Source organism: Melanotaenia boesemani, chromosome 15 (genome assembly GCF_017639745.1).
Source record: "Melanotaenia boesemani isolate fMelBoe1 chromosome 15, fMelBoe1.pri, whole genome shotgun sequence".
In the NCBI taxonomy this organism is placed as follows: domain Eukaryota; kingdom Metazoa; phylum Chordata; class Actinopteri; order Atheriniformes; family Melanotaeniidae; genus Melanotaenia; species Melanotaenia boesemani.
The window spans coordinates 34,098,016-34,112,866 of NC_055696.1; the positions used below are offsets into that span (position 1 = coordinate 34,098,016).

A 14,851-nucleotide genomic window follows, 5' to 3' on the forward strand; every position below is an offset into this window, starting at 1 on the left:
ATAAGAAGCAATACAGTAGAAAGTGATGTAATACAATACGATACAATTTCATCCAATTGAATGCATCCAATACAATGTGCATATAACGTCCTCCTTGTAAAGTCCTCCTCATAACATCCTCTTCATAACGTCCTCCTCATAACATCCTCCTCGTAACGTCCTCCTCATAACGTCCTCTTCTTAACGTCCTCCTCAAAACATCCTCCTCGTAATGTCCTCCTCATAACGTCCTCCTCGTAACGTCCTCCTCATAACGTCCTCTTCTTAATGTCCTCCTCAAAACATCCTCCTCGTAATGTCCTCCTCGTAACGTCCTCCTCATAACGTCCTCTTCATAACGTCCTCTTCATAACGTCCTCCTCATAACGTCCTCTTCATAACGTCCTCCTCATAACGTCCTCCTTGTAACATACTCTTCGTAACATCTTTTCATAACGCCCTCTTCGTTTGCTTCATGACTTCGTCCTCATAACGTCCTTTTCATAACTTCCTTCTCGTAACATCCTCTTCATACCGTCCTCCTCATAACGTCCTTTTCATAACGTCCTTCTCGTAACGTCATCTTCATAACGTCCTCCCCGTAACATACTCTTCGTAACATCTTTTCATAACGCCCTCCTCTTTGCTTCATGACTTCTTCCTCATATCCTTCTCTTCATAACGTCCTCCTCGTAACGTCCTCCTCATAACGTCCTCTTCATAACGTCCTCCTCATAACGTCCTCCTCGGAACGTCCTCCTCATAACGTCCTCCTCATAACGTCCTCCTCATAACGTCCTCTTCATAACGTCCTCCTCGTAACGTCCCTCTCGTAACGTCCTCCTCATAACGTCCCTATCGTAACGTCCTCCTCCTAACGTCCTCTTCTTAACGTCCTCCTCAAAACATCCTCCTCATAACGTCCTCCTCGTAACGTCCTGCTCATAACGTCCTCTTCATAACGTCCTCCTCATAACGTCCTCTTCTTAACGTCCTCCTCAAAACATCCTCCTCATAACGTCCTCTTCATAACGTCCTCCTCGTAACGTCCTCCTCGTAACGTCCTCCTCATAACGTCCTCTTCGTAACGTCCTCCTCGTAACGTCCTCCTCACAACGTCCTCTTCACAACGTCCTCCTCACAACGTCCTCCTCGTAACGTCCTCCTCGGAACGTCTTCCTCATAACGTCCTCCTCATAACGTCCTCCTCGTAACGTCCCTCTCGTAACGTCTTCCTCCTAACGTCCTCTTCTTAACGTCCTCCTCAAAACATCCTCCTCGTAATGTCCTCCTCATAACGTCCTCCTCGTAACGTCCTCCTCGGAACGTCCTCCTCATAACGTCCTCCTCATAACGTCCTCTTCATAACGTCCTCCTCGTAACGTCCCTCTCGTAACGTCCTCCTCATAACGTCCCTCTCGTAACGTCTTCCTCCTAACGTCCTCTTCTTAACGTCCTCCTCAAAACATCCTCCTCGTAATGTCCTCCTCATAACGTCCTCCTCGTAACGTCCTCCTCATAACGTCCTCTTCATAACGTCCTCTTCATAACTTCCTCCTCATAACGTCTTCCTCCTAACGTCCTCTTCTTAACGTCCTCCTCAAAACATCCTCCTCGTAATGTCCTCCTCGTAACGTCCTCCTCGTAACGTCCTCCTCGTAACGTCCCTCTCGTAACGTCCTCCTCATAACGTCCCTCTCGTAACGTCTTCCTCCTAACGTCCTCTTCTTAACGTCCTCCTCAAAACATCCTCCTCGTAATGTCCTCCTCATAACGTCCTCCTCGTAACGTCCTCCTCATAACGTCCTCTTCATAACGTCCTCCTCATAACGTCCTCTTCATAACGTCCTCTTCATAACGTCCTCTTCATAACGTCCTCCTCATAACGTCCTCTTCATAACGTCCTCTTCATAACGTCCTCCTCAAAACATCCTCCTCGTAACGTCCTCCTCGTAACGTCCTCTTCATAACGTCCTCTTCATAACGTCCTCCTCATAACGTCCTCTTCATAACGTCCTCTTCATAACGTCCTCTTCATAACGTCCTCTTCATAACGTCCTCCTCGTAACGTCCTCCTCGTAACATACTCTTCGTAACATCTTTTGATAACGCCCTCTTCGTTTGCTTCATCACTTCGTCCTCATAACGTCCTCTTCATAACATCCTAATCGTAACGTCCTCCTCATAATGTCCTCCTCTTAACATCCTCCTCGTAACGTCCTTCTCATAACGTCCTCCTCGTAACATACTCTTTGTAACATCTTTTGATAACGCCCTCTTTGTTTGCTTCGTGACTTCGTCCTCATAACGTCCTCTTCATAACGTCCTTCTCGTAACGTCCTCCTCGTAACGTCCTCTTCATAACATCCTCCTCATAACGTCCTCCTCGTAACGTCCTCTTCGTTTGCTTCATGACTTCGTCCTCATATCATCCTCTTCATAACATCCTAATCGGAACATCCTCCTCATAACGTCCTCCTCATAACGTCCTCCTCGTAACGTCCTCCTCATAACGTCCTCTTCATAACGTCCTCCTCATAACATCCTCCTCGTAACATACTCTTCGTAACATCTTTTCATAACGCCCTTCTCGTTTGCTTCATGACTTCGTCCTCATAACGTCCTTTTCATAACGTCCTTCTCGTAACGTCCTCTTCATAACGTCCTCCTCATAACGTCCTCCCCGTAACATACTCCTCATAACGTCCTCTTCATAACGTCCTCTTCATAACGTCCTCCTCATAACGTCCTTCTCGTAACATACTCTTCGTAGCATCTTTTGATAACGCCCTCTTCGTTTGCTTCATGACTTCTTCCTCATAAGGTCCTCTTCATAACATCCTAATCGTAACGTCCTCCTCATAACGTCCTCCTCATAACATCCTCCTCATAACGTCCTCCTCATAACGTCCTCCTCATAATGTCCTCTTCGAAACGTCCTCTTCATAACGTCCTCATCGTAACATACTCTTCGTAACATCTTTTGATAACGCCCTCTTCGTTTGCTTCATGACTTCGTCCTCATGACGTCCTCTTCATAACGTCCTCCTCGTAACGTCCTCTTCATAACGTCCTCGTCATAACTTCCTCCTCGTAACGTCCTCCTCGTAACCTCCTCCTCGTAACGTCCTCCTCGTTTGCTTCATGACTTCGTCCTCATATCATCCTCTTCATAACATCCAATCGTAACATCCTCCTTGTAACGTCCTCTTCATAACGTCCTCCTCGTAACGTCCTCCTCATAATGTCCTCCTTATAACATCCTCCTCGTAACGTCCTCTTCGTAACGTCCTCTTCGTAAAGTCCTCCTCGTAACGTCCTCTTCGAAACGTCCTCTTTATAACGTCCTCTTCATAACGTCCTCATCGTAACATACTCTTCGTAACATCTTTTGATAACGCCCTCTTCGTTTGCTTCATGACTTCGTCCTCATGACGTCCTCTTCATAATGCCCTCCTCGTAACGTCCTCTTCATAACGTCCTCGTCATAACTTCCTCCTCGTAACGTCCTCCTCGTAACCTCCTCCTCGTAACGTCCTCCTCGTTTGCTTCATGACTTCGTCCTCATATCATCCTCTTCATAACATCCTAATCGTAACATCCTCCTCGTAACGTCCTCTTCATAACGTCCTCCTCGTAACGTCCTCCTCATAATGTCCTCCTCATAACGTCCTCTTCGAAACGTCCTCTTCATAACGTCCTCATCGTAACATACTCTTCGTAACATCTTTTCATAACGCCCTCCTCTTTGCTTCATGACTTCTTCCTCATATCATTCTCTTCATAACGTCCTCCTCGTAACGTCCTCCTCATAACGTCCTCTTCATAACGTCCTCCTCATAACGTCCTCCTCGGAACGTCCTCCTCATAACGTCCTCCTCATAACGTCCTCCTCATAACGTCCTCTTCATAACGTCCTCCTCGTAACGTCCTCTTCATAACGTCCTCGTCATAACTTCCTCCTCGTAACGTCCTCCTCGTAACCTCCTCCTCGTAACGTCCTCCTCGTTTGCTTCATGACTTCGTCCTCATATCATCCTCTTCATAACATCCTAATCGTAACACCCTCCTCGTAACGTCCTCTTCATAACGTCCTCCTCGTAACGTCCTCCTCATAATGTCCTCCTCATAACGTCCTCTTCGAAACGTCCTCTTCATAACGTCCTCATCGTACCATACTCTTCGTAACATCTTTTGATAACGCCCTCTTCGTTTGCTTCATGACTTCGTCCTCATGACGTCCTCTTCATAACGTACTCCTCGTAACGTCCTCTTCATAACGTCCTCGTCATAACTTCCTCCTCGTAACGTCCTCCTCGTAACCTCCTCCTCGTAACGTCCTCCTCGTTTGCTTCATGACTTCGTCCTCATATCATCCTCTTCATAACATCCTAATCGTAACATCCTCCTCGTAACGTCCTCTTCATAACGTCCTCCTCGTAACGTCCTCCTCATAATGTCCTCCTCATAACATCCTCCTCGTAACGTCCTCTTCGTAACGTCCTCTTCGTAAAGTCCTCCTCGTAACGTCCTCCTCGTTTGCTTCATGACTTCGTCCTCATATCATCCTCTTTATAACATCCTAATCGTAATATCCTCCTCATAACGTCCTCTTCCTAACATCCTGTTCGAAAGATCATCTTTAGAACATCCTCCTCATATCATCCTGTTCATACCACCCTCCTAATAACTTCCTCCTCGTAACATCGTCTTCATAACTTCCTCCTCAGAACGTCCTTCTACTAATATTCTCTTCATAACATCCAGCTCGCAATATCTTCTTCAGAATGTTCTTCTTGTAACGCCCTCCTCATGTGGGATTGGTCAGTTCAACTGGACTGCCATATTCTCTGTCCTTATTGTCTTCATCAGGACAATCTGTTTAACATGTTGTTTGTCTTTTGTCTCGTAGTTATGTAAAAGTGACCGAGACCATGACTTCTGTGACCTCAACAACCGCATCAAACATTGGCCATGTGATCAGTGGAACTCCTCCCATTGTCCCCCAGACGTCTCCCCCCACCAGCAGGAGCAGCACTGACTTCATCTACGTGGAGTACGATGATTATGAGGAGTATTCCTCATACGGGGACCTATCTCTTCTCTCTGTGACGCCAGTTACCATGACAACTGTGATTTCTGCTGTCACCAGTACTACCAGTACTACAGCCACTGCTACCACCATGTCACCGATGCGTCCAAGAAAAACTGCTCCACTGCACTTTTTCAAGAAGAAAACTCCCATAATGCCACTGGTTACAGTTCCCATGGTAACTGAAAACAAAACAGCGGCGCCTGTCAGGAAGCCTGCTGTTCCAGATATCCCCACCACGGCGTCAGATGATGACATCATCAATGCCTCCTCATATGGACTGAAGCTCCAAACTGAAATCCCTCTGACAGAATCGGAACCGTCGTCTTCATCTTTCCTGTTGTCCAAGAAAGAGAACAATTCGGTGGACGAGGTCCAGTACCGCATCGTGGGGATGGACGGAGATGCCACCAGAGACCAGCACAACTACTTTGTGCCGCGGATGCCGCCAATGCGCGAGCGAACTCAGAACCAGCGCATTCAGCAGCTCCTGAGGGAAAAACGAGTCCAGAACCTCCTGAGCAGGATGAACAGAACCAGACTGAGCCGGGCCGACAGGAAACACTGATCTGGCCAGTTTGCTTCTGCTGCCTCAGCTACCTTCTGCTAATGCTAACAGAGCATCAGAAACTGACCGGAACCACGTCCAGCAACCAGAACGTGGACTTCAGAGAACTGCAGGTCTGTTCAGGTTCACTTCATGTTTGTACCAAATAATCCAGTTTCTAAATAAAGCAAAGTCTCATCCAGCTGCTGATGTGATGACTCGCCAACACCCGGACCACGTCCCATCTGCCCTCTATAACCTTTCACAGCTCAGACCAGGTTACCACCTAGTCGTCAACAGGAAAACCAGGAAAAGCACCTTGTCCTGATCCAGCGTTAAAGGTGCAGCGTGTAATAAAAGTAAAGATTAATGACAGAAAAGTATAATAAATAATAAAAAATTGTGTTTCTATGTCTCTCTGATTTACAAAAATATTTTTATTCTCTCAGAATGAAACGAACATGGATGACGTCCATAATGATAATAATAATAATAATAATAATAATAATAATAATAATAATAACAATAATAATAACAATAATAATAATAATAATAATAATAATAATAATAATAATAATAACAATAATAATAACAATAATAATAATAATAATAATAATAATAATAATAATAACAATAATATTGAATCATATTTATTTGTACAAAGGAAGCTTATTTGCACTATATGATTAACTGATGATGAAGGGGTGGGCGTAAGAAGTCACTGCTTTTTTAAAAAAACGACCGGCTTGCCTTTAGCTTACCTCTGAAAGTTCGGAGCTGATTATCCAGCACAAGTCCCGTGATCACCGCCGTAAATCAGCACTAGCTACTGTTCAGCGTAACAACATTTTACTTCGAAAGTGGTGGTACAGCCGTCACGTGATCCCTCTACACCAATCAGAGGCCAGGGGCTGTTTTCTGTTGAGCACTTTTGTTCAAGGTGCTTTATAAAGAAAGTTGTCTTGGCAAACTGTTCAATTGACTTTAATTAGATAAGTGTTTATTGTGTTACTAAACATCAGCATACAGTTTTTATTATTTATATATTCATTACAATCCTTTTCCAAACTACTAAAGGAAATCAACAGCCATTTAACAAAAGCAGACCAGAGGTTCTGATCTCTAAAGAAAAGCACACGAAAGTTAGCAAGAACAGAATGTAATCAAATGTGGTTTAAGACACTTTGCTTTCCAATCTATTTGCCTCATCATTCTTCACGAACATGTCTATGTATATAATCCGGTTTCAGCTCCTGTCTGTCCAATTTTGATGATTTTTGGGCCATTAAGTGCTAAGTGAATCCAAGAAGGCAGCCATCTTTCTTTTCTGTTTACCAGAAGCTGGCCTCTGATTGGTGTAGAGCGATCACGTGACAGCCATACCACCACTTTCAAAGTAAAATGTTGTTAAACAGTAGCTAGTGCCGATTTAAGGCGGTGTTCAAGGGACTTGTGCGGGATAATCAGCTCCGAACTTTAAGCTAAAGGCGAACTTGTAATTTTTTTCAAGGAAGAATTGTGTGGTCACCAGACTGTAAAAGCGAAAATCTGTTTCTGAATGTCTTTTCTGGGTTCACCTTACGGCCTGTTAAAAGAGGAAGCAGATAGAAAAGAAACTAAAAAGGCCTTAAAACAGACCCGTATGGGACACCATACGTTTTAATCTATGTCACTTCCAAGCTGATTCATCAATGTTCTTCCATCATAACATCGTCTGATGCCTTCAGCTTGAATTATTCCTGCTTATTTTTTCATTTAGCCAATCATAAACCAGGAACGTCCCATGCTGAGACCTCCTCCCCCTCCAGCCTTTCTGGTTTCCGCCGCCAGGATGAGGTCTGGACTCTGACTGGACCACGCTGAGACCTCCTCCCCCTCCAGCCTGTCTGGTTCCTGAGTCTGGATAAGGTCTGGACTTTGGCTGGACCACACTGAGACCTCTACCCACTCCCACTTCAGCCTGTCTGGTTCCTGAGTCTGGATAAGGTCTGGACTTTGGCTGGACCACACTGAGACCTCTACCCACTCCCACTTCAGCCTGTCTGGTTCCTAGAGTCAGGATGAGGTCTGGATTCTGACTGGACTACGCTGAGGCCTCCTCCCCCTTCAGCCTGTCTGAGTTAGGATGAGGTCTGTTTCACATTGCAATGCTTCAATGCGTTTTGAAACTGAAGCAGGTGGTGTTATGACTAGTGCTGGGCAACGATTACAATTTTTTAATCGCGATTAATCGTGATTAATTGTGTTGTTACGCGCAAAATGTCTTTCCTTTAAAAGAAAGTCTACGGCTATATGAAGAAAATGCAGTAAACTTTGGTTTACAAACATCAGGGGTCTCCAACCTGCGACTCTGGACCTTCCACAATGTCTCTAAATACGTGGCTAAAATATTTTTTTAAATCTATTTTTCTTGCCATTAAGTTGGAAACCAGGGACCTTTTTTTTTTTTTTTACTTCACATCATTTTTCGCAAATATCTACATCTCTTAGAAGAAAGTCTGTTTTATCCTCTTTTTATAAAGGTTTTATATTTTTCTTTATTTTAAAACCTAAAAATGTGGTTCTTCAAAAATAACAAACATCCTATGGTGGCTCTTCATTAAAAATATATATTAAGTTTCCTTTTTAAAAAGTCTGGTAACATCTGCGTCTCTAAAGGAGTTTCATTTAGCTGGCTGAGGGAAAAATGTCTCTGTGGATTGGAAAGGCTGCAGACCCCTGCACTAAACACATAAACAGTTTTAGCAGCAGTTTTCTCTTTAAACAGCAACAGTTAAAATATTTCTTCATATATAAAATCACATATTTATGAGAAAGAAGGAAGAAATGTTCAGGATTTACTAACTAAAAGGTAAAAAGTCAGCAGGATGAATTTAAAGCTGTGAAGCTGCTTCCTTCTAAACACAGAAGGAACAATATGTGATGAATATCAGCATCAGGTGAACAGACAGAAAGCAGGATGAGAATCTCACAGCTTCTAGATGGTGAGGAGAGAGAAATATTCACAATATGCACAATAACTTCCATCCATGCACCTTCACTGCTTCATTATCCACATTTCTGGATATAATTTCTCTAAACTTTCATTCTTAGCTTGACTGTTTAGCTTCACCTCTGCACCTGCAGCCTCCGCTACCGGGAGTTAAGGGTTAACATCTGGTTTCCGGGTGTAACATCAGGTCTGTAGATGTAACTATAAACATGTGTGGTATCCACAGAAAGTCCAGAATCTCAGCTACCAGCTCAGTAAAACCATTTCTATCACCAACAAACACAGTTAAGACAACAATAATTAAAAGACCAGGTACACAAAGTTAAAAAAAAAAAAAGCTCACATCTCACAGATTCCACAGCTGGAAGTTTCATCTTAATATGACCAAGATTCACCGAACCGGAGGCAGAAGAAGACCCGATTTATGCTTTAAATTACAACCACATTTATTAAAAGTAATAATAAATAAAATGTTTCCCGTCCAAAGATCACAATGTTCTACCATCTGCAGGTTTAGACAAAGAGAAACGTCGGTTCTTCTTCTTCTTTCTTAAGTTCCAGAAAGAAAACGTGTCTTCATGTTAATAAAGCCACTCTCTCCTGATTACATCATCACCGCTGCAGCAGGGAAGAGAGACCTGGACGCCATGTTTCTGTCATCAAAGCCAGAGGCCAGAAAAAAATAAAAAAATAAATAATGATTCTAAAAAACAGAAGGATTAACGCGTTAACATGCCCAGCAGTAGTTATGACGTTTTATTAGCTCCTGTCACTTTAAGACCTCCATTTGCTCTGATTGGACGCCCAGCCTGCAGGTAGGAACAAATAAAACACGGAGTTTAGTAAATGTTTCGCAAAGATCCAGGCTGGGATCCAGATCCAGGACTGCTGAACCAGTTTCTGACTGACTTCGTCATCCTGCTCAGAATCCAGTTTCAGTTCAGCTCTGAGGGCGCCTCCTTCTGGTCCGGACCAACATGGATGGTTCAGGATTTTAACCTCCCAGCATCCATACTGGTGTTTCTGAAACCAACAGGTCCAGTTCTGAATAACCAGACCTAGAACTGTTCAGCTGATGCTTCAGGAGGTTCTGGTTTGTTCTGTTCTTCCCTCCTGTGTCCCCATGGACTTTTCCCAGGACCCAGAACCAGGAGAACAGGACCAGTACCAACAGAACCAGGAGAACAGGACCAGTAGGACCTGGAAGAGGTGGCTGGGGAGAAAGAAGCTGGGTGCCCCATGTCTCAACCTTAGTTAAGTGGAATAGGATGGATGGATGGAAGAACCGGATCAGAAAGAACCGCGATCTGTCCAGAGAGACCGAGAACCGGATCAGCTGCCACCGGTCATCATTTATTTATACATTCAGCGTTTATTATGCTTTATGGTGGATCCGTTCCAAGGATGGACCTTCAGTCTGGAGCCTTTTCTGTGGCAGGTCCCAGATTCAGGAACAACCTCCCTCTGAGTATCAGATCTGCACAAACCCTGGAAGATTTAAATCCCTCTGGAAGACGTTTTTCATCCACTGGCTTTCATCACAAGTGGACCAAAACGTAATTTATTGTTTTAAAAGTCGTTGTTTTAGTTGTTTCCAATGGGGCTTTATTTTCATCTCCTATCATACACTTCATTTAATTTAGATGTATTTTAGTTCGTAACGCACTTTGGCCAGCATGACCCGTTGGAAATGTGCCATATAAACAAACCTGACCAGATCATCCTGGAATCAGGTGGAATGAAAGATAAACACCGAAATGTGTGGATTAAAGTCCGAATGAGGAAATTCTGGACTCAGATTCTCACTCCGACTGAAAATAAAGCATGAAATGATGATTTTCCAGTGGAAGCTGCTTCATACAGCGATGTCAAGGTTTATTATCAAAGTTTTTCATGCTGCATATGTACCAGTCAGTAGTGAGTTTGGATTTATTGACGTATGTGATGTGATCGTGTATTTTCATGTCCTGTTCAGATGAAAAGAAAGAGAAAAGAATTCTGCCATTATAATGGAGTAAAGTATTTAGTTATGTCCTTTTTGTCATTTTACTGGAAAAGCACAATAAATGTAAGTTCTATAGGCCTGTGTCAGCTGCCGTAGTGCATTGTGGGTAAATCTCCATGTTGGTTGCATCCTCGTTGTAAACAGCTGTTCGCCATCTTTGCTGCGTTATAATCTTTGATAAAACGGGAGTCTCGTGTTGTGTGAAGACCGTCATACTAACTCACACAATTAAAAAAGGTAGAAAAGTCGGACGGAGGCGTCGGACGGCAGGTTGAGGATGTAACGGAGGCGTCGGACGGCAGGTTGAGGATGTAACGGAGGCGTCGGACGGCAGGTTGAGGATGTAACGGAGGCGTCGGATGGCAGGTTGAGGATGTAACGGAGGCGTCGGACGGCAGGTTGAGGATGTAGCGGAGGAGTCGGACGGCAGGTTGAGGATGTAGCGGAGGCGTCGGACGGCAGGTTGAAGATGTAACGGAGGCGTCGGACGGCAGGTTGAGGATGTAACGGAGGCGTCGGACGGCAGGTTGAGGATGTACAGAGGCGTCGGACGGCAGGTTGAGGATGTAACGGAGAAGTCGGACGGCAGGTTGAGGATGTACAGAGGAGTCGGACGGCAGGTTGAGGATGTACAGAGGCGTTGGACGGCAGGTTGAAGATGTAACGGAGGCGTCGGACGGCAAGTTGAGGATGTACAGAGGCGTTGGACGGCAGGTTGAGGATGTAACGGAGGCGTCGGACGGCAGGTTGAGGATGTAACGGAGGCGTCGGACGGCAGGTTGAGGATGTAACGGAGGTGTCGGACGGCAGGTTGAGGATGTACAGAGGCGTCGGACGGCAGGTTGAGGATGTCACCGAGGTGTCGGACGGCAGGTTGAGGATGTAGCGGAGGAGTCGGACGGCAGGTTGAGGATGTAGCGGAGGCGTCGGACGGCAGGTTGAGGATGTAACGGAGGAGTCGGACGGCAGGTTGAGGATGTAGCGGAGGAGTCGGACGGCAGGTTGAGGATGTAGCGGAGGCGTCGGACGGCAGGTTGAGGATGTAACGGAGGCGTCGGACGGCAGGTTGAGGATGTAACGGAGGCGTCGGACGGCAGGTTGAGGATGTAACGGAGGCGTCGGACGGCAGGTTGAGGATGTAGCGGAGGAGTCGGACGGCAGGTTGAGGATGTAACGGAGGCGTCGGACGGCAGGTTGAGGATGTAACGGAGGCGTCGGACGGCAGGTTGAGGATGTAACGGAGGCGTCGGACGGCCGGTCGCAGCCGTGAGACAGAACCATTTTCACCACCATCTCCCTTCATGCTGTTTGCTGTCGGAATTTTCATAAAGGAAAGTAGGAGAGTTTTCACTGTTGTTTTTATTGTGTAAGTAACGTTAATGAATAAACTTTATTTGGCTTTTTTAAGTCGCTATATTCACATTGGCTAACTTCACTTACACAACAGAAAAGGTTCAAGTGTTTGATCAGTTTTTATTTTATTTAATCATCTTTAAATAAAAACATAACAAAATGAATGATTTTAAAGATGCAGGTAAATACCCAGAGTTCTCTGAGACCTGATGGACCTGATGGTCCAGATTGTGAAACTAATGGAAGCATCCAGTGTTAACTAGTTTTTAATAACAAACATGGTTGCAGGTCAACCAGCTTAAGAAATGATGGAGGCTCAGACTGGACACCATCCCTGCTTCTAGGACACATCAGTTCCACCAACAAACACTGCAGGTCTGCAGGACGAAGAAGACGATCAGCTGAGGAAAGAGACGCTGCAGCAGCAGAGATGGAGTCCACCAGGATGCAGACCCCGGAGATCTACAGACCATGGAGTCCACCAGGATGCAGACCCTGGAGATCTACAGACCATGGAGTCCACCAGGATGCAGACCCTGGAGATCTACAGACCATGGAGTCCACCAGGATGCAGACCCTGGAGATCTACAGACCATGGAGTCCACCAGGATGCAGACCCTGGAGATCTACAGACCATGAAGTCCACCAGGATGCAGACCCTGGAGATCTACAGACCATGGAGTCCACCAGGATGCAGACCCTGGAGATCTACAGACCATGGAGTCCACCAGGATGCAGACCCTGGAGATCTACAGACCATGAAGTCCACCAGGATGCAGACCCTGGAGATCTACAGACCATGGAGTCCACCAGGATGCAGACCCTGGAGATCTACAGACCATGGAGTCCACCAGGATGCAGACCCTGGAGATCTACAGACCATGAAGTCCACCAGGATGCAGACCCTGGAGATCTACAGACCATGGAGTCCACTAGGATGCAGACCCTGGAGATCTACAGACCATGAAGTCCACCAGGATGCAGACCCTGGAGATCTACAGACCATGGAGTCCACCAGGATGCAGACCCTGGAGATCTACAGACCATGAAGAGGACACCTGACAAGCTTCAGGCTGGAGAAGATGGAGATCAGCTGATCAGAGGATGAGACACATGATGACGATGATGAAGATGATGAAGATGACGTGTGTGTACAGTCAGACAGCTGGAAGTTTTTTTTATATTATTTGTGCAGTAAAAATGTGATTTTTTTTCTGTTTGTACACGACGTAAACATGAATAATAAAGTGTGTTAAAGGTATTTTTAAGTCTTTTTGACTCTTCATTGCTTCTAAAGAACATAAATAACCAGCGTCAGTTTAATAATGAAAATTACTTTAAATTTTATTTACATTAAAAATCTTGTGGAGATAAACACTGAATAGAAACATGATTGTTAAAAGAAGTTTGACAGTTTTACTTTTTCATGTAAGTTTTTATTGAAATTCTCAGAATAAACAGCAGCAGCACAACATTAAACATAAAATTCAATAAAATAAAATAGAGAAAATGAACATGTGATATAATAAAACACTGAAGTTGTGTCAAAACATCTTCAAGTCATGTAGAGAAAGAATTTCACATCTTTGATGGAAATTTCTACACTGAATCAAAATAATGTGCAATTGTGCTAAAAACTGCAAACTATGTTTAAATTAGTCACCAAGAGGACCAATGAGAGCAGATCCAGAAGTCTTCTTTATCTGCTGCAGGCTGTAGACCTCCATGAAGCAGGTCCAGAAGTCTTCTTTATCTGCTGCAGGCCGTAGACCTCCATGAAGCAGGTCCAGAAGTCTTCTTTATCTGCTGCAGGCCGTAGACCTCCATGAAGCAGGTCCAGAAGTCTTCTTTATCTGCTGCAGGCCGTAGATCCAGAAGTCTTCTTTATCTGCTGCAGGCCGTAGACCTCCATGAAGCAGATCCAGAAGTCTTCTTTATCTGCTGCAGGCCGTAGACCTCCATGAAGCAGATCCAGAAGTCTTCTTTATCTGCTGCAGGCCGTAGACCTCCATGAAGCAGATCCAGAAGTCTTCTTTATCTGCTGCAGGCTGTAGACCTCCATGAAGCAGATCCAGAAGTCTTCTTTATCTGCTGCAGGCCGTAGACCTCCATGAAGCAGATCCAGAAGTCTTCTTTATCTGCTGCAGGCCGTAGACCTCCATGAAGCAGATCCAGAAGTCTTCTTTATCTGCTGCAGGCCGTAGACCTCCATGCCAGACTGACGTGTTAGCTTCAGTAATTATGTTGTATGAACATGTGGTCAGATTATTACATCATTTAAAACTTTTTCTGAGTTATGTAATATAAATATGGAGTTGTTTCTTTTACAACATTGTAATGCACATTAATCATTTCTGCTTAGAGTTTAAATAAGTAAAGAAATCAGACAAAACAAGTAAAGCAACCCTAACCAGCATCATAACTTCACTAACAGCAGGTGATCTTACCTTTGCAGTGAGACGGTGTGTGTGTGTGTGCAGTCCTGCGGTGGAAGTGTGAACAGATCTGCACCCAGACACTCCTGAAATGTTGGTGAGCTTCCAGAGATTTGTAGTTTCTTATCTGTTCATACGTGTAAACACTGATACCATTAACGAGGTAGCTTATGTCCAGCGATGAGGTTGGAGGTAGTAATGTAGCATCGGAGCTCCGTTCCTTAGCTGTGGGGTTACTGATGATTGTTGACAATTTGTCCAAAAACCGATCCCGGTCTCCTTGATAAGCGTGTCCTTGTACGGTGTCCTCTCGTCATTCTTCTTTATATCCATACTGGCGACCGAGAAAACGGTTTTAAAATGTACTACTAACTGAAATACTGCTCGTTGTGCTGCTTGTTATATCCGAGATGCAACCGGGCGGTTCTTACACAGACCGATTGTCCTG

The 14,851-nt window shown here is 44.8% G+C and overlaps 1 protein-coding gene across 4 annotated transcripts in view; it reads left to right on the forward strand.

Moving 5' to 3' along the window:
* The window catches only part of LOC121654660 (A disintegrin and metalloproteinase with thrombospondin motifs 2-like), a 56,762-nt gene extending 44,348 nt beyond the window's left edge, over positions 1-12,414 (forward strand). For 2 of the 4 annotated variants that reach the window (XM_042008887.1, XM_042008888.1), the window contains one exon: positions 4,892-6,023. In XM_042008887.1, coding sequence (XP_041864821.1) covers positions 4,892-5,639 — 748 coding nt within the window. In that variant the 3' untranslated portion in view covers positions 5,640-6,023. Of the gene's footprint in view, positions 1-4,891; positions 6,024-7,377; positions 7,793-12,256 lie in introns of those variants that run through there. The other 2 variants (XR_006012979.1, XR_006012978.1) reach the window with 2 other exon arrangements.
* Positions 12,415-14,851: the final 2,437 nt, after the last annotated feature.